Below are 21,154 nucleotides of genomic sequence, written 5' to 3' on the forward strand. Positions count from 1 at the left end.
TACCACCACCGAGCTGAATTACTGCACAGGCTGAAGGAAATAAACAGCGCTGCTGACGCTGTGTAATGATCACTTCCCCGGGCTGACACCACCTTGGCTCACTGTGGGCTCCACCTTGCAAAGCTGGTGTCTCAGCCTTTTGGAAATGACGTCTGATTTACCACACATCTGCTTGGAACAGACCAGTTTTGAGATCCTGATCCACAAAGGTCCCAGGAAATCCATCCTTGGATTTGGCAGTAATGCCACAGGGTTTTGCTGGAGTTACGCAGGGCTGGACATATAGGGAGTGTTGCAGGACTGGGGGGGACGCATGGCTGAATGATGGTGGTGGAGGTCCTCCTTCCAGATCAGCAAAGAGGTGCTGCCCGGTGGAGGCTAGAGGGTGCTGTGCTGCAGGGAATGGGTGTCCTCCTCCCTCCCCGCTCAGCATCCCTTCAACGGCAGGTAAAAATTTGCAGGAAATGCTGCCTTTGAGGTGAGATGAAGACCAAGGTGCTGGCTGTAGTTACTAACAACCTCCAAGGCTTTTTAAGACTAAAATATCAGCCCCGTCTAGCTCATTAGTTAGCACCCAGAAGGTGACATACAGAAAGGGTGGCTTCCCTCAGATGGGTGAAAAAGCAAAAAGGAGGGGACAGAGGCAGGAGCGGGGAAAAGGAGTGAGAAAACGAGGAACAGATCAGAAGGTAAGGAAGCTGAGTGGAGCAAAGCCAGAGAATAGAAGAATAAAGAAAGGAAATAGAAGATGAAACCAATGCAGAGGATCGCATCAGCTGCTGTGTCCAATTAAGGGCTGCAGACCTGCTCAACGATGAAAAGGGAGATTTGCTTGGGAGAAAAATCAAGGAGCACTTCTTGCTCGCGGCAGCTGAGGCTGAAAAGCCCTGGGCTGATGGGGCAGGATCAGCTCCTGTTTACCCAGCTGAGGTGTGGCTAATCCTGCACCCAGCAAAGAGCAGAGCTGAGGAGAGACAGAACAGGCAAGAGGGGGCACGGGAGACAGGGCTGTGTTTGTACAGCGGCTGACAGGCAGCTGCAAGACCAGGCAAAAACACGACATGCTCCCAAACAAGCAGCTCTCTGAGTAGATCACGGCTCCCTGGAAAGCCTGCCAACTAACCACAGGCAGCCAGAGTGAACGTGCCTCCTGTGTGGGACTGCACGTGCTCTGCGAAACACAGCCCTGCCACCCCAAAGCTGCCGTTGTGGGGTCACTGTCCTCACTGCTGGCACATCTGCTCTCTCTGGCTGCCTGCAGCAGGTGAGGCAAGTGCACAGGCGTAGCTAGAAGAGGAGGAAGCACAGGTAGATGTTTTCTTACATTCCTATGTCTTGCAGAAGACAACCTACCAAAAGTGAGAAGATGCAGATGTGACAAAGGAGGAGGAAGACTGCAAAGGAGCCCCATTTCACGGCTACCCTAAAGGGACTGCACCTACCTCTGGGTCTTGGGGAGGTTCTGGTGTTCTTTTAGGTGAGCAGCATCCGTACAGCGTGGTGTGCCTGTGAAGCCAGCCCTGCTCACAGAGATCAGCCACATCAGGTCTTGATGTAGGCGGTCTCCCTCCTGTTTTCCACCTGGAGCCTGAGGTGGGATAGCAAGGACTGGAAGGGAGCATCCTAAACGGGACAGAGGTTACCACACAAGCCCCTATTAACTGCCCTGGCCCCACCACGTGCGCCGAACGGGGTGCTGGGGCCGCCTCCGTACGTCCCTGGGGAACATCTCCAGGAGGCACAAACGAACGTGGCCCAGAACATGGACCAAAGGGAATGCGCTGGGGGGATGCGAAGCCCTGTTAGGAGCTAAGAGGGGCTGTGCAATCTGCACATTTTCACTCGCTGTGTCTACTCTGGATGTCTCCAGCAAGAGCCACTGGTTTTACTGCTGGGGCTGTCCAAGCAGCAGCCCATTGCCAGCTAGGCACAAGTGGGGACTCAGCACTGGAGCTGGGGCCGTTTAACTCCTCCAAGAGGCAATGGGAAGATGCACAATAGGTGGGATTTGCATCCAGTATCAACTGGGCCGTGGGGCAGGACAAAGAGGCAAGAAGGAGCAGTAGCATGAAAATGCCTGGAGGGGGTTTGATGGCAGAGGGCACATCGGTTCACGCCGTAATAAAGGCTCTGGCATAAGCTGGACGAGGTAAATGGTGTGGTGGGAGATCCCTCTGAGAAGGGGGGGTGATTGCAGAGGACATATATATGGGGTATGACTAACAGAATGGGTGTATTAAAAACACGTTAGTATAAACTTTCTGGCAGGGAGGGAGAAACGCCTGAGAGACTTTACAAGGGTCTGATACAATACTAAGCTCTAGGAAATCTCCTTTGGAGGAAATTTGTAAAGCAGGCAAGGGATGGGTGGATACCGCTGCCCCTCAGGACACTCTTGTTCCTGCTAAGGAGGTCTTCACAGCTCCAAACTATGTGTATGGAAACTGTGTGGAGACGTCTGTGGATGTGCAGAGCTATCGGCTGGCTTCTTGCCCACGAGCTGTTGTCGCTGCTGAGACAGGAGGTAGCACGGCCCCAGGCAGAGCGCTAGGGGAGGACGCAGCTGCCGCGGCAGTCCCTCAGCATCCCCTGCTCCAGCCTCGTGTCCCCTTGGGTGCATGCTGGCCCCGGGGCTGGCTACGTGCGCTCCTCCATGGCGGGTCTGGGTGCCCTGACCAGGCGACAGCCCCGGTCGGGCCGTGGCTCTCACAGATGGGTTTCATTGAGGACACATGTCTGGCTTGGAGCTTGTTTTCATTTCCTTTTGAGGAAAGGAGGAGTCATGGGAGAGGAGTAACTGAGTGGCTGAGCTGGCTCTCCTGGACTCGGCCCACGGTGCCAAGCAAGCTCCTGCTGCGGTTTCTGCTGCGGCTCTGGAGGCTGCAGCCCAAGGGGCAGGAATCGGCAGAGAAGGAGCTGCAACTGGTATGCCAGTGGTGCGGGATCCGTCCAGGACCAGAGAGCAGCTTGTAATCACAGGGGGAGGCTCTGGCGGGTTTCAGGGCAGGGGGACTGTATGGATCTTTGCCAGCATGGGAGCTCCTGCAGCAGCTCCAGATGAAGGCACTGGGTGCCAGGAGCTTGCTTTGAGAGCAGAGGTCCTATGGGAGCCAATGTGTGGCATCGACAGTCACCACCCACCTCACACAGGGGGACAACTGGCTCCAGGTGACTTCCGAGAGCCACTTTGGGCTGCAGGAACCAAGGGAATAAGGAGCCGTGTTTGAGGTGCCATCACCCCAGATGCCCCCACGGGGCTGGGCATCTGTGCAAGAGAGAGGGAGGTGTGCAGGGAGCTGTGCTTTCCTGCTACAACCAGCCATAGATATGGCTACTGAAATGTATCTTAAAAGGCCCCAAATATGCCTTTCTTCAGGAAGAAATGAATCCCAGAGCTGTGGCAGATCTCCCCTTCCCTCCCAGGCTCTGGGGGAGCAGAGCAAGTGGGAGGCAGGAGCAGAGCAAGTGGGAGGGGGACGGGCAGAGTTCAAACCTACTCATTACGCTCCCAGATACAGAGATCAAAAGGCAACTTCACAAATTAATGAGGCCCCGGCCTGGGCAGAGCCTCTCCCCATCATGGATGGGCGGGAGGGGAGGGTGCTGTAATGAGCAAACTGCCTCTGCTTCACCAGCCGGTAAGACAGGTTCTGGGCTCCCTGCAAAACCCGTGGCCCAGCTCATTAGAGTTCATTAATGTTGTTACATATTCATATAGCATTAGTGCCATCAGGCCCCTGGTGTTTAATCAGGCTGCAAGCTTGCCTTGAGCCCTACAAGCCTTGGAGGACCTTCCATTAAGCGTATGCCGGAAGCAAACGCACAAAGTGGGCGGCTTGAGGAAGGAGGGGTCTTGTGAACGTGATAACAGGACGAGGATCCGTCCTTTGCCACAGAAACCTGGGTTATCAGAAGAACCTTGATGACAAAGTTATCAAGTACACAATTTAGTGCTTTGTGTCAAGGCAGGAGCTTGCCAAGAGCTTCCTGAAAAAGAACAAAAGAGCCATGGCTTATCTGCCTGCAGCATCTGCTCCGTGCTTGGGCAACGTCAGGCCGCTCGCTGCTGCTAATCCATAAGCGGTTTCGATCGTGCCTCATGGCGTACTGCGAAGGGTCAGTTTGTGTTACCGGGTGGGTGCTTTCAAGCAACGGGCTAGAGAGGGGCAAGGTGAGTCTGGGATGTGGGCTCTGCCCCATCCGTCCTGGGCAGTCCCCTGAGACGGGCACCACCGGGAACAGCCACTACCATGCAGGGGTTTAGTCCTGGCCGGTGGTCGATGCTGATCCATCATCAGTGGGGAGATAGCTCTTTCCCAGCGTGATTCGTCCTGTAGCAGAGGGGGTGTGTGTAAGAGGCTAGGCCGCATGCCTACCTTTTAGATGGACAAAATAAAGGGAGACACATCCTTCCCTCGAGCCCCTCCAGCCTTTGGTTTCCCATCTGTCAAATGAAGATGAAGGCAACACCTTTTCTGTTAAGAGATATGCATGGATAAATCCTTAAAGCCTGCAAAGCACTCCAATTCAGAGAAGGGGGTTATATAAAGGTGCTTATATTAAGCACCTTACACAGACACACCGGCTCTAAGCTGGATATAATCTTGTTTATTGAGGTTAGAGCAAAGGACTTGAAGTTAAACTGGCTGGGATCTCATCTGAGCTCTGACACAATCAGCAGCAGGAACAGAACAAAACTGGGGGACAGTGCTGCCTTTTGCCTTCTTCCTTTTAAATCGCAAGGTTTTACGTACCCTGAAGGGCACTTGGTAGCTGTACAGAGCTTTCCATGCCCTGAGGATATTCGGTATCTAGGTTTCTTCAGATAGTCCTGAAATTCCTGGTACCTAAACATTAGCATCCCTAAATGCAAAGCCTGAGCTTAAAGAAACTGTCACCCTTTTGGTGGAAAGGGCAGAGAGTGTGGAAAGTTTTTTTTTCTCTGGAAAACAAACAGAGAAGTCCAGCCACATGCAAGGATTGTCCTGGCCAGTGGATGTATTCTGCAGCCATCCGAAACCACGCGCTGGCATGCCAGCGAGTGCTGACGCCGGCCAGGGCTGCAGAAGGTTAGAGATGCCGGCACTGAGCGCTTGGTTATCCTGTTAGAGGGATTAGGAGCAGACTGGGGCTTAATCCTCTGTGACGGTGCTGTGGATCGCTTCTCCTTCCCGCTTGGAGTGGCAGCCACGTGCAGCAGGACGAGGGGGGATTTGATCCCACAGAAACCTTCCCAGGACCTGTGCTGTGGCCTGAACCACAACTTCGGGCTCTAGGAGAGAGCCGTGCCCGCAAGGGCCGGGGCTGGCTACCTCTGCCAAGAGCTTTTTTTGAGCAGAGAGCCCTCAGTGCTGGGGCAAGGGAGGAAAACCGTGCTGCAGGGAGGGTTGTGGGAGTGTTTCGGGTGGGGAGTCCCTGGAGGGGATTGTAACGTTTCCGTTTCTTTTGCAATAAACCTAAGCCAGTGAACTTCTTTATAGAACAGATAGCTGAAACAATAGGGACTGCCACCCAAAAAAAGATCCATGCAAGGGCCGAATGGGACTTTGCTGGGAGTGGAGGGGTGTTGTTGCTATCTGATGGCAGGGGAAGAGGTCCCGTGGGTCAGAGATGAGTGTCTGAGAGGGAGTGGAGAGGAGGAACACGAAACCAGGGCGATACCAGAGACATCACTGCAAATGCATTGGCCGTGAGACGCACCTTGTCTGGTTTTATGGCAGATGGGGGCTTTATGCTTGAGCAAGGGGCAGGCTGTGTATTGTTCGCCTCTGTTGTTCACAAGAAAACACCTTTGTATAAGCTTGGAAATAAAGAGGATTGCATTAGAGAAACATGCAACCCCATCACCTATTTTCCTCTTTATCACCCCAGCTACGGGAACCAGAGTATCGGCTATCTGCACGGCTCAGAAAGGGTTACGGCACAGCAAAGCCTGGCAGATCTCCATGCAGAAGAAACCAAACCCAGTGGTAAATCCTGCTATAACAAGGCCTAAGTAGTCCCTGCAGAAGGGAGTGAAATTATGCCTGACCTTCGACCTACCCAACTCTTTCAAGTAGAGCCATCCCTTGTGAAAACTTGGCGGCTATATGAACCCGGGGTGTGGTGTTCGCCTGTGGGGGCTGTCTCCATTCCTCGCTGCTTCCCTGTCCTTGACAGGTTGTTTCTCTCTCTTCTCTGTCTCCCGTAGCCAGAGCTTCCCTCTTCCAGCTGGAACAGCATGGGTTCTTCCCAACCCTGATTTCCCATTGGGATGCCTCGCTCCGTTGCAGGTCTCCATTCAAAGAGCCACCGGTGCCTCCAGGAAGCGCCGTCCCTATGGAGAGCAGAGCTCCGCCTGGCTTCCACCACTCACTTTTTGATATCCTTTCCCATGCACGTTCCTTGCGACATCAGCATTCATGCCCCCAGGGACAGAAGGAAAACATTTTGCTTTCTGTTTTTAAAGAGGCTGCTGATTTTTCTGCAGCTCCCTCCGGGTCTTGCATCCTCTCCGAGACCAATCCAGGCAGCAGCCCCTCAAGAGGCCAAACAAACACCCTTGTCCTAGTTGCTTGTGCACAGGCCTGGGAATCTTGCCCTGCACTCTCCTCCTCCTGACCTTGTTTTCCTCTGAACACCACAACAGTAATTACCCTGAGGTTGAAGGGTTATTCGAAAGCAAGTACTGTGTCTTGTCCGCTCCCTCCTTTCCATCCGCTGTTTCTCCCTACGCTGGAGTTAAACTCTGCCTGGAGTTTCCTTTGTGTCACTATTAACTGAAGGAAACACCACCACCGAGGGTGGTGGGTCTGGGTGGGAATCCGTGTCCAGCTCCCTGTGTTCCTCATGCCCTGCTGCTCCGGCAATGCCACCAACAGCCAAATTGCCGGCACACCGGGGCAGCTGGACCTGCCGGCGGGTCCGTCCCTGGGGTGTCGCTCCCAGTCTGGGTGCTCTCATGGGCACCGGCTGACCGCATCCAAGAAAAGCATTAGCTGGACGCTGGAGTGGAGATGGAAAAGGAGGTGGAAAGACTGGTCAAAGTGCATGGTCCGCGGCTGGGCTGCCCAGCTCGCTGCCGGCTGAGGCGGCCGTGTTGCCAAAGCCAGAAATGTAGCAACACTCGGGCAGAGTCAACATGTAAATATGAGCAGCCTGTCTGAGGTGGGTTAGTTAATGCTGAAAGGGAGGGTTTTGCAAGAAGAGATAAAATCAGCTTCATGTTTAGGAGGAGGGCTTGGAGTGGATTTCCAGCGCAGGGGCAAATGATCCAGCATTCCCGTATTGTGTGGTTGTCTTTTCCAAAGCATTTGTGACCGAGTATGAATTTAGCCTGAATGTGCTTTAGCCCAACAGTTTCTGCCTTCCAGGGCAGAGCTCCCCACATGGCACCGGCTCCTCTCGAGACCACGGCTGGGCTTTTCCAGCCCTCAGGATCCGGGCACAGTTCAAAGAGGAGCTTGTTTGTGGCTGAACCAACAGACCTGTGGTGTGGTGCTTTGGGCAGAGAGCTGTTGTTACCCCCAAACCCTTTCCTGTGCACACCCGACCTAGCTGCAAGCTGTTTTCCTTGATGCTGGTTAGGAGGAGCTTGGGAAAACCCCGTGCTGCTGGCATGCTGGGTGCCGAGGGTGGCACGGGGTGCTCATGCATGCCCTGTCCTGGTGGAGGGGAAGCCCTCTCCATCTTTTACCCCACCCAGGGAGAGAAAAGTGGGGTTTGTACTGCAAAACACCTCTTCCTCCTGCCAAGTGCTGGCAGCCCCCAGTGCATCCTGGTCCAGCTCTGCACCCTGCTGCCTGCCAGCCAGGGCCGGGGGCACTGCCAGGCTCAGGAAGCCCCCGCAGCCACCCAAGAGCCAAGGTCTGGCATGGGGTGAGCCAGCAGACCCCCCCACACCCAGAGCATCATCAGTGCGCTGCTCTGGCTTCCAGGCCGCTAATTAAGCATCTTCGGCTCCAGGCCAGCCTCCCAACCCTGCCTCTTGCCCTCCTGCCACCTGCCTGCACCCCAGGGTGGCTGGGGTACCCCCCCCTGCTGCCGGCCCCCCCTCGCTGCCGGCCCCCCACTCGCTGCCGGCACCCCCGCCTCCCCCGCCCGCAGCCCCCCCCCGCTCCCGGCGGGGGCTCTCCGGGGGTCCCACCCGCGGGTCTCCCCCGGCCCGGCGCGGCGGGGCCGGTCCCCGCCCCGGGGGCGGGCGGCGGAGCACGTGGGGCCGCGCCGGGCCGGGCGGAGTCACTCCCCGCCCCGAGCCCCGCGGCGGAGCGGAGCGGAGCGGAGCGGAGCGGCTCGGCGCGGCTCGGCGGCACGGCTCGGGGCGCGGCATGGAGGCGGCGAGGCCGTGGCGGGCGCTGCTCGTTTTGGGGCTGGGGCTCTCGCTGCTGCTGGTCGTGGTCGGTGAGTGCCGGGGTGCCGGGGAGCCCGGGGTGCTGGGGAGCCGGGAATCAGGGGTGCAGGGGAGCCCGGGGTGCAGGGGATCTGGAGTGCAGGGGTGCTGGGGAGCCAGGGTGCTGAGGATCAGGGGTGCCAGGGAGCCCGGGTTGCTGGGGAGCCGGGGTGCCGGGTATCAGAGGTGCAAGGGAGTCCGGGGTGACAGCAGTCAGGGGTGCCAGGGAGCCCTGGGTGATGGGGATCTGGGATGCAGGGGATGTGGGGTGCAGGGAAGCCTGGGATGCAGGGGATTCGGAGCGCAGGGGATCCAGCGTGCCAGGGAGCCTGGGGTGCTGGGGATCCGGAGTGCAAGGGATCCAGAGTGCAGGGGATCCAGGGTGCGGGGTTGTCCGGGGTGCAGGGGAGCCGGGGTGCAGGGGAGCCGGGGTGCAGGGGATCCAGGGTGCAGAGCGAAAGGATCTGGGGTGCAGGGTGAGAGAGTCCAGGCTGCCATGTGCGGGGTGCAGGGGTGGCAAGTGAGAGGGTGCGCAGCCCCCAGGGCTGCCGCCGCAGGAGCAGAGTTCAGGTCTGCAGCCCCGTCCTTGCTCCCGAGCTGGGAATAGCTCAGCCGGGCCGTCCCGTGTTTTCAGGGTCAGATGTAACCGTGCCCGCGATGTAAACAGCTTCCCTGGGACCGCCTGGCACAGTGCGCCGGGCTGGCCTGGCCAGGGGAACCCCGGGGAGAAGCAGCTCCATCGTCACCCTGTGGGTCGTGCCTGGGGTGGGTGACTCCGAAAGGGATGGGCAAGACGAGGGAAAAGGGGAGCCAAGCCGAAGCGCAGGCTCAGGGCCAGGGGCAAAGGGCAGCAGGAAGGTGTGCTGTGAGGAAGGCCCTGTTGGTGCTCACTCTCCCTGCGGAGAGGTGCCCGTTTTGCCCTCCCGAGGCAGACTTAACCTGACCTCCCCCAGCCCCGCTGGGATGAGCCGTCCCAGTTTTCAGAGGATGTTATTTTTGCCTTCCAGCCAGCCTGTGGCTTCATATAAGCAAACATTTCCAAAAGCGGTGGCTGATCTTTGTTGCCTTGGTTCCTGACTGTCCTGCCTGTGACAGCTCTGTCCCTGACTGGAGAAAAATGTGTGTGGGGAGGATGGAGATGCTGAACTGCTCCGAAACCAGGCCTGAAACAGCCGAGAAATAGGAGCATCCAAAACTACTTGCCACAGTGGAAAATGTGACCTGTGTGCCTCGCTGCTAGGCAGGGGGCTGGCTAGCAAGACCCACCACGTAAGGGATTATTCCTGGGAGGGGATAAAAAGGAGTCCAGTTACTTGGTATAATTAAAGTATAAAACTGGGACCCCTCCTGTCCCAACCCTGGGAGGAGCCCTTGCTCCTTTGCCGATGTGTCCCACGCCAGAAACTCCTGCGTCGGAGGCAGCGTGGATGCCGGGGAGCACACGTTTGTTGGCGTTCCGTGCCTGGGGAAGCAGCCGGCTCCGGCTGCTGAACAGAAGCAGCTCTGTCCGCGGGGCCTTGGCCGGCTGCCGGGAGAGATCCTTGGGATGGGGTGGCTGGATGTGCCCGAGACCTGTGGCGGGGTGTGGGGCAAAGGCATCCCCACGTATCAGCAGGAGCTCTCTCCTCCCATGCTGTAGCTCATGGCAGCGCATTGATGGAGCATGAGGTCATGCAGAACAGGCTGGGCAGCGCAGGCAGTGACTTGAACCGATGCCCAAGTTTTTCTACCTCCTGAGGCTGGGCTAAGGGAGCTACAGCATCTTTCTGGAAGCCTTCACGTAACGCTGGCCTGTCTTCCACCACTGTGTACCCTGCAGATGTGGAGTGTCAGGAAGGGTAGGATTAACTCAAAGGAGCCCTGCTATTAAAAGACTAATGAGTAGGAGCTCTCTGAGTAGTAGCTTAGGCTAATGAGAGCTGTGCTGTTTGGTGTGGGTCTGGGCAGCAAGCTCACAGCTCATTAACTTCCACCTTCTCCGGGGCATGCAGGTAGTGGGGGGTTATTCCTGGGTCTCCACCTGAGTTCAGCCCTTGCTCTTACTCCTGCAGCATAGCAGAGAAGAGCCTGGCATCAAGGGATGTGCTGTCCCAGTGCTTCGTGAGGAGCTACTGAGGCTTTCAGCTGGATCTGTGGGCATCTGGTCTAGGTTTATGGAGAGCATTGCTGTCTTGCAGCTCTTGGGGCAGAATAAATTGAGAGTGGGATGAATTTCAGGCAGGCTCTTGCAGTCTAACTGAGCACTGCAATGAGGAGCAGAAGGTTGATGGGTGCGGTGGGTTGACCTCGGCTGGCTGCCAGGCACCCAGCCAGCTGCTCCCTCACTCCCCCTCCTCAGCAGGACAGGGAGGAGAAAAGAAGATGAAAAAGCTCCAGTGTGGGTCCTTCCCATGGGCTGCAGTTCTTCATGAATTGCTCCAGCGTGGCTGCTTTCCATGGGGTACAGTCCATCAGGAACAGACTACTCCAGCATGGAGTCCTCCACGGGCTGCAGGGAGACAACCTGCTTCACTATAGTGTTCTCCATGGGCTGCAGAGGGACAACCTCTGCAGGGAGGTGATTCTGCCCCTCTACTCTGCTCTGGTGAGACCCCACCTGGAGCACTGCATCCAGCTCTGGGGCCCTCAGCACAGGAAGGACATGGACCTGTTGGAGCAGGTCCAGAGGAGGGCCACAAAAATGATCAGAGGGATGGAGCACCTCTCTTATGAGGAAAGGCTGAAAGAGCTGGGGCTGTTCAGCCTGGAGAAGAGAAAGCTGTGGGGAGACCTTATTGCAGCCTTTCAATATTTAAAGGGGGCTTATAAGAAAGATGGGGACAGACTTTTTAGCAGAGCCTGTTGCGATAGGACAAGGGGTAATGGTTTTAAACTAAAAGAGGGTAGATTCAAACTAGATATAAGGAAGACATTTTTTACGATGAGGGTGGTAAAACACTGGAACAGGGTTGCCCAGAGAGGTGGTAGATGCCTCGTCCTTGGAAACGTTCAAGGCCAGGCTGGATGGGGCTCTGAGCAACCTGATCTGGTTGTAGATGTCCCTGCCCATTGCAGGGGGGATGGACTAGATGGCCTTTAAAGGTCCCTTCCATCCCAAAGCATTCTATGATTCTATAACCTGCTTCACTGTGGTCTTCACGGCAGGCTGCAGGGGAATCCCTGCTCCTGCACGTGGAGCACCTCCTCCCCCTCCTTATTGTCTGCCTGGGGTGTCCGCAGGGCTGTTTCTCTCACATTTTTCTCACTCCTCTCCCACAGCTGCTGCACATCGTTTTTTACCTTATCTTATGTATATTATCACAGAGGCAACACCGGTGTCAGTGACGGGCTCAGCTTTGGGCAGCAGTGGGTCTCTTTTCGAGCTGGCTGGGACTGGCTGTCTCCAACATGGGGGCAGTTCCTGGTGTCTTCTCGCAGAAGCCACCCTTGCAGCCCCCTGCCACCACCACCTCCCCATGTAAACCCAATACCATGGGAGATGCTGGAGGTGGATGAGCAGACAGGGAAGAAGGTCCAGCCCCACCGGTTCCCCGGGGGGACCTGCCTGTGGGCTGGGGCTGCCTGGTGGGAGCTGCTCGGAGAGTGCTCGGAGTGAACGGAGTCCCAGCAGGCATCGTGCAGGGATGGACCCTGTGCTCCCTCCTCACGTGTCTCCAGCATCTGGTAGCTGAGGCGTGCGGGCTCCCCCTACAATGATTTTTTTTGGTCTTACGAGTACTAACTTTCATTAGCAAAACCCAGCCATGGGAACTGCCCCATTCCCTTGAATAATCCCGTCCTGCTCATGCCTGAGCGAGCCCCAGCCTGGCCACCCCCACTTCCCAGCTGAGCAGCAGAAACACTTGATGCACCAAAGATCTGGGTTTCCCTGGCTTCGGTTTGACGTGCAGGCTCTGTTAAACCCCTTTTTTAATGTGCCAGGGCAGGGCAGCTCCTGGCTACTCTCTCATGCTCCTGGTCTCGACCATCGCTCTTGAACGCCCGCAGTCCTGTGCAGGATCCGGCAGCCGGTCCCGCCAGCCCCTGCTGCGTGCTCCCTCCCCGTGGCATCCGCAGAGGAGCAGTTCCTGCTGTCGAGCCGGGATGCCTCCCTGTGCATCTGCGGGGCTGTGGCAGATGCTTGCCATAGGCATGGCTTGCAGTGACATGTGGCTTTGCTTCCAGGTGACTTCTGCGACGTAAACCACTGTCAGAATGGGGGCACCTGCCTGACCGGGATTAATGAGACCCCCTTCTTCTGCATCTGCCCTGAGGGCTATGTTGGCATTGACTGCAATGAGACGGAGAAAGGTGAGATGCTGACCCCATCACAGGGGCCCCATGAAGCCCAGGAACCTTGCAGCATGGCAGAGTGCCCTCGTTGTGGCCCTGCACCGCTGGCCCTGGGGTCCAGCCCTGCTGCTGGGCACATAGAGCAGAGTTCCAAGCAGAGATGTGGTGACCTCCATCATTGGGGGGGAATGCGATGTCTTTGGGGAGCAATGGCCCACTGGATGCTCTTATTCTCCACCTGTGCCCATATTAAAGCCATTTTCCCCCCTTTCCTCTTCTCCAGGCCCCTGCCACCCCAATCCTTGCCACAACAACGGTGTGTGCCAGCTGGTCCCGAACCGAGGGGATGTCTTCACCGACTACATCTGCAAGTGCCCCGCGGGGTACGATGGGGTGCACTGCCAGAACAGTGAGTACAGTGGGGTGGAGGGGGTGCCGGGGGGGGCTGCTCTGCCTCTAAGTGCTTGGGGACAAGCAACCGGAGGGTGTTTGCAGCTGTGTTTGGTGCTGGGCTCTGTCGAGGACCATGGGCTGGTTTGGACCTTGCAGGGTAGAGGGAGGGACCATGGCGCGGGGACATGCCTGTGTCTGAGCCTTGCTCTGCACCTCTGGAGGGACACGGTGCCTCCAGTAATGGGACAAGGGGTGCCATGAGGCTCAGCCTGCTCCACGCCAGCTCCCAGCCTTGCTGTGGCTGTGTGTCCCAATGCACTCGCGTGGCTGCAGTCAGCAGGGGCACGGTTTTGGCAGCTCCTTGGGTTAGAGCTTCAACCTGTGCCACCGTATCAGCCGGGACCTCGCCATGGCCCTTGCTCAGGGGATGCCTCCCCCTCTTCCCGCTGCACCAAATGAGGGGTCTCCTCTGTAGGACTGGCTTTGGGGTCACATCCTGAACCCCCCCACTCTCTCTCCTAGACAAGAACGAGTGCTACTCCCAGCCTTGCAAAAATGGAGGCACCTGCATGGACCTGGATGGCGACTATGCCTGCAAGTGTTCTTCTCCATTCTTGGGGAAGACCTGTCACATCCGTAAGTCCCTGGCACCAACTGCACAGAATTTCCTTTCCCTCCCTGTTCCCCACTGCTCTGTCCCCCATTGCCAGCATGCCCAGGAGAGATCTCACCAGCTGGTTTAGGGGATCTGGAGGGCAGCTGTGGGTGCCTGTGTGCTGGCTGCCCTTGATACCATCAGGCCTGGTCCTGATGGAGGGAGCCTCCCCAGGAAGGTGCTGTCTGCTCTGTGGGGGGGCCCCAGAGCATCCCTTTCCCCCCTCAGACCGCTGTGCTGTGAGAGGGGCTGATGGATGGTGCAGTTTTGGCTGAAGACTGAGCCGGGGGGGGACACCCTGGGGACAGCCAGGTCCTAGGGCTGGCCTCCATCTCCTGCCCTCTCTCCAGACAAGAGGCAAATGACCCCCTGGTTTTGCTCCCTGGTCACTGTCTCTCTTTGGTGCTGATATCCCCACTGCCTCCAGGCTGTGCTGTTCTCCTGGGCATGGAAGGAGGAGCCATCTCAAATGCCCAGCTCTCAGCATCCTCTGTCTACCATGGCTTCCTTGGCCTCCAGTATTGGGGTCCAGAGCTCGCCCGCCTCAACAACCACGGCATCGTCAATGCCTGGACCTCCGGCAACTATGACAAGAGCCCCTGGATCCAGGTATCCACGGCAGGATTGCGAGCGCCGGCATAGTGGGCAGCCCTGGTAGCCACGGTTGGTCTTGCTCTCATGGGATTTCTCTGCTCCTGGTGGCAAACGCGCGGCTAAATTGCTGCAGCAGGGTGCCACCCAAGGGCATCTTGTGACACGCCTGGAGAAGGCAAGGTCCCTGGGGGAAAGATGGGGACCTAGGGTGGTGATCCCCCCTTCTCTGCCCACCCTGGGATGCAAGGCTGGGATGCTTTTGCCCCGAGGAAGTCAGAGTGCCCTGGGCAGCCCCTCTCCTGGTCCCAATGCTGAGCGTGAGCCCACCCTGCCATCCAGGCTTGGCGACGCTGGTGGGCACAGGGGCTGGGCACCCCATCTGCGCTGCGCCCCGCTCATGTTCTTCTTCCCTCCCCAGGCTAACCTGCTGCGGAAGATGCGGCTGACGGGGATCATCACGCAAGGCGCTCGCCGCGTAGGCCAGTCAGAGTATGTCCGCGCCTACAAAGTTGCCTACAGCCTGGACGGGCGGGAGTTCACCTTCTATAAGGATGAGAAGCAGGACGCAGACAAGGTGGGCTGCGATGCTCCGCGCCAGGACCGTGCCGGCTCCTCCTGCCCAGTGGTGCTGTGGGCGCTGGGGTGGCTGTGAGCTGCATCCCAACCTGTCCCCACGTTTGGGAAAGTGCTTTTGACCTGGGTCAAAGCCACGTTGGGAACCGTCCTAGCAGCGAGACAGCACAGATGGTTCCAGCGCTGGGCAGCGCTCTGGCTCTGTTTAATTGACCATAATAAGCATAACCAAAGAGGCAGCACTGACTTATTTAGGTCATTCAGATAACATCTTTATTGCTGACACACTGTGGGAATGGGCATGGTCTGGAAGTGCTAGCGAATGGCTTACACAGCTCAGTGCTGTGTCTGCACCAAGCGTGAGCCGACAGCGTATCTCACTCTCAAAGCAGGAATAGTCACTGAATGCAGCACTCTCCACTCTCAGTTTTTTATGACGAGTGTCTTGTGCTTGTTTTTTGAGCATCCAGGGAATGGCTGGGAATATCTGCCTTGCTTTAAAAAAAAGAAAAGTTTCTTTCGTTTCTGCAGCGGTGGAAAAAATGCATGAAAGCATGACCTGACTGTATTTATTGTGTTACAAAGAAAGAAGCAAGCCACCTTTCTGCTTGTCGCAATTTGGGGATCATTGCTGTAGCGGGAGGGCTTTTATGCACGAGGCTGCGGGAGGGCTGGGGCGCTCAGCCCTGCTCGCTGTTGCAGATTTTCCCGGGGAACGTGGACTACGGCACCATGCAGACCAACATGTTAAACCCTCCCATCACCGCCCAGTTCATCCGCATCTACCCCGTGATGTGCCGCCGTGCCTGCACACTGCGCTTTGAGCTCATCGGCTGCGAGATGAACGGTAAATGTTGGTGGCTCTCCGCTCCCCAGGGACCGCAGGGCAGGGGGTGACACGGGGCAGGGCATCAGCCCTTCTGCTGGTTCCGATCCCCGGGGACAGGGAATTTGTGAGCCCTTGTTTTTCTCACGCCAGCTACGTGATGCCTGGATATACCCATGGGTGCTTTTGGGGAGCACAAGCCGTTAATCCCATCGGCTCAGCTGGGTTTGAGCTGCATTCTCACGCTGCTAACACCTTTCCAAGGCAGGGTTTTTTATTGTGCCTCCTCCCTGTCTGAGCTGTGAACCGGCTGTTTTTCCTGCCGGAGAGCTTGAAAAGCACCGGAGGATCAAAGTCCTCTGGGAAATGTGAGGGATGATTAGCCTGAGCCCTTTCGCTGTGCCTCCCACATTCCTGCCCTGCGGCACATCCCCGGCAGCCGAGCGGGACCCGCATGCCAGGGTGGGAGTTGGGCACCGTGGGGGCTTGGGTCGTGTCCTGCCGCTGTGTGGGTGCGGTGCCAGCTGTGCTTTTGGCTGGGGATGTCTTTGCATTGCTCTCTTCACTCGTGAAATCATCCTCCTCTGCCTCCTGCCGAAGCCGTCTGTATTCCAGGGCTGGGCTGTGCGGTGGGGACATCCGTGCGTCCCTGCAGCAGGAGGCACTGTGAGCCAGGGAATAGCTGGGAGATAAAAATCCCGGGGAAAAGGCAAGCCGGCTGCAACTTTGTGCCTCTGTTGAGCCTTTCCCTGCCTGGCCCTGCCTGCCGCTCCCGGCAGTGGAAACGTGGGAACGGTGCCTGCCGGGGCTGTGGGGTTTTGCTCACGATGGTGCCGTGGACTCTTTCCTTTTCACCGCCTGTATAAACCATTGTGTTACAGTGTATTTCAACACGGCAGGTTGCTCGGAGCCTCTGGGCATGAAATCCCGCCTCATCTCCGACCAGCAGATCACAGCCTCCAGCGTCTTCAAGACCTGGGGCATCGACGCCTTTACCTGGCACCCCCATTACGCTCGCCTGGACAAGACGGGCAAAACCAATGCCTGGACAGCACTCCACAACGGCCAGTCTGAGTGGCTGCAGGTGGGTCTCGGTGCCCTCCCTCTGGAACCTCATTTCTCCTCCCCAGCTTCTCCAGCTGTGCCCAGGGCCACCTCCTGTGCTGGGGCGGCTGGAAGCAGGATGGACACGGCAGGAGAGGCCGGGCAGGGCCGCCAGGATGGTGCAGCCAGTGTCTCACCATGGGGCACAGAGCCCGGCGGTGCCCTCCCTGACCTGGGATCGCAGGGGTAGGTCAAGATGGGGCCGCAGCCACCGGTTTCAACAGCGATACTGGAGTGCTGGGTCAGAAACATCAGCGCCTGTAGGGACAGGGACGGGGTGGTGCCATCTCTGCAGACCTTCTTGTGGGGTGCACTGAGCCCGCAGCACCCTAGCGCTGCGTCACCCCCTTGGGAAGCACCGTCCCGGCCTGAGGTGACCGTCCCACGACCCTCTGGCTGCCCGGAACACCACGTTTCTGTTTTGCAGGAAAAAATCAGGTTTGCTTTTTTCTTCCCAGCCTGGAATGGGAACAAATAGTTTTGAAATTTCCTTCTCAGTTTCCTTTCCTCCTCTGTTTTTATACTTTTCACATGATTTCATGACATAATGGGACAAAGCAGTTTAGATATTTGTCCCGCTTTTTATTTGGGAAATGATTAAAAGCAGCTGCTCCATGGCCCTAAATAAAACAGCTTATCAAGACGTCTGCTGATGGGGTCAGGATGACACGCTGAGTTGGGCTGTCACGCTGCAGGCTGCCTGGTTGTGTACGTGTATGCAGATTTACATGTATACTCATATATACACATATACATGTATACGTGTAGCTAGTACTGCCCTTGATGAGCATAAAATAGGAACTAAATTAAGGAGACTTTCAGCTCATTTGCTGGGTTACCCTGCAGCGTGCCAGCAGCAGTAGCACAGTGTGGCAAAGTAAACAGAACAGAAACCATCTCACTTACAACCCAAATGTCAGACCACGCTGAACTGCATATTTTCTCAGCCAGAATAATTTTCCAGTGGAAATGCATTTCCTCCGGGAATCCTTTATTTTTTTTGAATTGAGATTTTTTGCTGTCATTCCCACATTGACCTTTTCAGCAAAAAATGTCGAGGTGGCAGTGGTGGGGAAGGGAGCTGAGATGGGGTTTGCGTCCTGCTTTGGGTTGCTTCAAGGGATGCTGCAAGTGTTAAAGGATCAAATATTTCACAGTAGTGTTTTATTAGTCGCTCTGACATTGGGGCGAGGGTAGAGCGGTGTTTTCTTCATTCTCGACCCTCAAGGGCCAGCACGCCGTGGCTGCCTCCAGGATGCTCTGGGGTGGGAGCGCTGCTCCTGCGAGGAGCCTTGACGAGCCTTTTCTCTGTGCCAGATTGACCTCCGGGACCAGAAGAAGGTGACGGGCCTTATCACGCAAGGAGCCCGCGACTTCGGGCACATCCAATACGTGGCAGCCTACAAGGTGGCCTACAGCGACAACGGCACGTCCTGGACCCTCTACCGGGATGGCCAGACAAACAGCACCAAGGTGTGTGGGCGAGGTGGGCAGCAACCTACCGGGGCTCGGGGATGCCGCTGTGGGGAGGGATGGGACGGTGGTGGAGAGCTTCCGGCGGTGCTGACACCCACCTTTCCCTCCCTAGATCTTCCACGGTAACAGCGACAACTACTCGCACAAGAAGAACGTGTTCGACGTGCCCTTCCATGCCCGCTTCGTCCGCATCCTGCCCGTGGCCTGGCACAACCGCATCACCCTGCGCGTGGAGCTGCTGGGCTGCGATGAGTAGGCGCCCGGGGAGGAAGGACGGGGCTGCTCTTTCCCGCCGCCCGGCCCGCGCCCTGCCCGCCCTTGCCCACTCCTGCTCCAACCTCACACCCCCCTCTCCATGTCCCCAAACTCGGGAGGCGGCCGGGAGGGCTCCCCTGCCCCATGTTGGCGCTGGGGCTGCAGCACTGCACTTTACGGGGCCCTTGCAGGTGGGATGCAGGGGTGACTCCTGCCCTTTTGCCCCGCTAGCCACGGGTGAGACCCTCTCCTGCAACTGGGGCTTGGCTGGGGGACCGTCTCCTGCAACTGGGGCTTGGCTGCATCCTCCCAGCTAAGCCTGGAGACAAATTTTCTCCCCCTTTTTGCTTCTGCTTCCAACAGAGAGGCCGCAGCCAGTGGCAGTCCCCTGTCTGCACTGGGGCTCGGGGCTCTGCAGTTTTGGGGGGCTTAGGGCAGGCACCCCAGGCTTGCAGCCTCTGATGTCCCTCCTGCTCCCTGCATGGCTGCAAGCAGGGGCTCCGAAAAACCTGCTCAGCTGTTGCCCCCTCCCCATTTTGCCAGGCCCTGGGTCTCCTTGCCTGCGGTGTCAGTGCCGCATAGTGCGAGGGGAGTGATGAGACGGCTCCTATCAAGAGGCACTGGGTCCCAATTGCTGGTGGCTTTACCCACTGAGCAATCCCAGCAGGCGCCGCAGCTGGCGTTCTGGCAGGCACTGCCCATTCCCCTTCCTGGGGTGCCGGCTCCAGCGTCCTCCAAGTCTCAGCATTGCTGCTGTCCCCACCTTACTGCAGTTTGGGGTGCCTGGAGGTCCCTTTTCCCCAGAGGTGACCAAGGGAGCTGCAATCTGGTAGAGGGGGAGAGATGGTTTGTAGCCACAAGGCTGTGGAGAACAGATGGGAAAGGTGGTGGTTAAACCACCCAAATGCAGTAGGCAGAGAGCTGTGCCATGACCCTTTTTGTAACCTGATTTTTTCCTTTTCCATGGGGTGGAGGGGAGCCTCTTGCAATGCTCGAGCCCTCGGGATTAGCAGTAGGAGATGAGTGAGACCCAGCACCGGCAAGCGGCAGTGCGGGCAGGGTCTCCGGGCAGCAGCGCTGGTGGTGATGCTTCCCCCGCCTGCTGGGATGCGAAGTGGCTGTGGGGCCGGGCTGGCAGCAGGTTTGCTTTGGCAAGCGCCGAGGGAGCCCGGGTGGGATGGCGGTGGCGGCCCCGCTCTGGGGTGTCTCTGACAGTATTAAAACCAGCTGAAACTTTGAGCCTGTCGACTTGGCTGCTCTGGCTCCCCAAGAGCCACCTCCCAAAGCCCAGCAGGTCTGGCAATCCCCTAGGATCCTCTCTGAGCCCCCCGGTTTCTCCATCCCGGGGGGCTGCTGCTGCTGTACTGATCCTGCACCTCTCCTACTTTCACAGACCCTCCTGGCTCCCTTCCCTGCCTGAAAAACAGAGTACCAGGGCTTTGTGCATCTTCCCCGCTGCCTCCGCCCCATCACAGCTGCCGCAGCCTGTGCTCGCAGCTGGCCAAGTGCAATGGGATGGAACTTGGGGAGGGGAAGCCGCTATCAGCACCCCACGCCCTGTGTCTCCTCCTTTGGCTTTGATCCTGGAGCAAATCTCCCAGCTTGGAGCAAAACCGGTTTTTACACCCCAGTGTGCTCCCAGGGCTGGAGGGAGCTGTGGGTTTTGCCAGGGCTGCCCGTGGGGATGCTCCCAGCAGAGCCCCCCTGGGCAGGGCAGGGGGACGGATGCTGCTGGAGCAAGATTCCCCTGCATTGAGGATGGGGTCCCTGGTAGGGAAGGAGCACTGGGGTGAACAGGACAGAGGAGCTTTGCTCCTCTCCGGAGTCTTCTGCCACACTGGGCAGGGACCCCTGAGGTTGGCACGAATGGGCCCAGGGCCACCTGCATCCCACCGCAGCTCTCCATCCCCGCAGCTCTGGACAACATCCATGCACCTTCCCGCTGCCGGCAGTGCCCTGCTCGGCCATGCATCCCTCTCCGGGTCCTGCCTGCGGGAGTTGGGCTCCTGCCTGGCCCTGTGGGTGCCAGCCCCAGGCACCAAAGGGACTGAGGGGCTCCTTGCAGAGACTGGGCTGAATTCATTGTGGCTGCGGCTGCTTGGTGACAAATAGCAGCCACAGCTAGAGCCAGGGACGGGGGGAACAGTCAGCCTGGTTCACCTCCAGACATGCCGTCCTTATCACCGGGAAGCTGGGGCAGAGATAAGAGCAGCTTGCTCCGAGTCCAGCCAAGACAGCCCCGCGCCAGGGGCACGGCAGAGGCTCCATGGGGAGGGTGACGGGAGCAGATGCTGTGTGTCAGAGCAGGGGACGCATCCTTGGCGCCCGCCTGCCGCTTCCCCCTGCCCGTTGCCACCCCCCAGGCGAGCCCCTCTGACGGATGCTGAGCCCCTTCCCAGCTCTGCGGTGTTTCCTTCCTCCTCCGGAGCCCCAGGACAGGGGGGGGGGGTTGGCGAGGGCCAGGGCACCCTCCACACCATGAGCAGATCCCCACAGCTTGTCCCTGTCCCTCGGATGCTCTTCCCGGACGCGGCTGGGTTGCTGGGGCAGCAGGAAGGCCGGGAGGGCCGGCATGCTGCGGCCGCGGCACCCCGCTGCCTGCTGACTCGGCTGCTGGTGCTGCCAGCTGCCCGCGAGC

At 58.0% G+C, this 21,154-nt stretch overlaps 1 protein-coding gene across 2 annotated transcripts; it reads left to right on the top strand.

Moving 5' to 3' along the window:
• Positions 1–8,214: 8,214 nt before the first annotated feature.
• MFGE8 (milk fat globule EGF and factor V/VIII domain containing) lies at positions 8,215–19,755 on the top strand. Of its 2 annotated transcripts, none has more exons than XM_009470073.2 (10): positions 8,215–8,379; positions 12,533–12,658; positions 12,924–13,049; positions 13,556–13,669; positions 14,116–14,297; positions 14,701–14,856; positions 15,558–15,702; positions 16,563–16,765; positions 18,103–18,258; positions 18,374–19,755. In XM_009470073.2, exons 1-10 carry the CDS (start codon positions 8,307–8,309, stop codon positions 18,515–18,517), a joined length of 1,425 nt encoding a protein of 474 aa, XP_009468348.1. In that variant the 5' UTR covers positions 8,215–8,306; the 3' UTR covers positions 18,518–19,755. The 2 variants fall into 2 exon arrangements, with proteins under 2 accessions (XP_009468348.1, XP_009468349.1); XM_009470074.2 differs by having other exon boundaries at positions 16,581–16,765.
• The last annotated feature ends 1,399 nt before the right edge of the window (positions 19,756–21,154 follow it).

This window comes from Nipponia nippon, unplaced genomic scaffold (assembly GCF_047370975.1).
Source record: "Nipponia nippon isolate SJK-2023a ecotype South Korea unplaced genomic scaffold, ASM4737097v1 scaffold_9, whole genome shotgun sequence".
Taxonomy (NCBI): Eukaryota; Metazoa; Chordata; class Aves; order Pelecaniformes; family Threskiornithidae; genus Nipponia; species Nipponia nippon.

Excerpts from the sequence above, each read along its gene's own strand:
- MFGE8 (XM_009470073.2), top strand. The coding sequence starts at position 8,307 with ATGGAGGCGGCGAGGCCGTGGCGGGCGCTGCTCGTTTTGGGGCTGGGG. Across the intron at positions 8,380-12,532 it reads GCTGCTGCTGGTCGTGGTCG|GTGACTTCTGCGACGTAAAC; the intron begins GTGAGTGCCGGG and ends CTTTGCTTCCAG. Across the intron at positions 18,259-18,373 it reads GCCAGACAAACAGCACCAAG|ATCTTCCACGGTAACAGCGA; the intron begins GTGTGTGGGCGA and ends TTCCCTCCCTAG.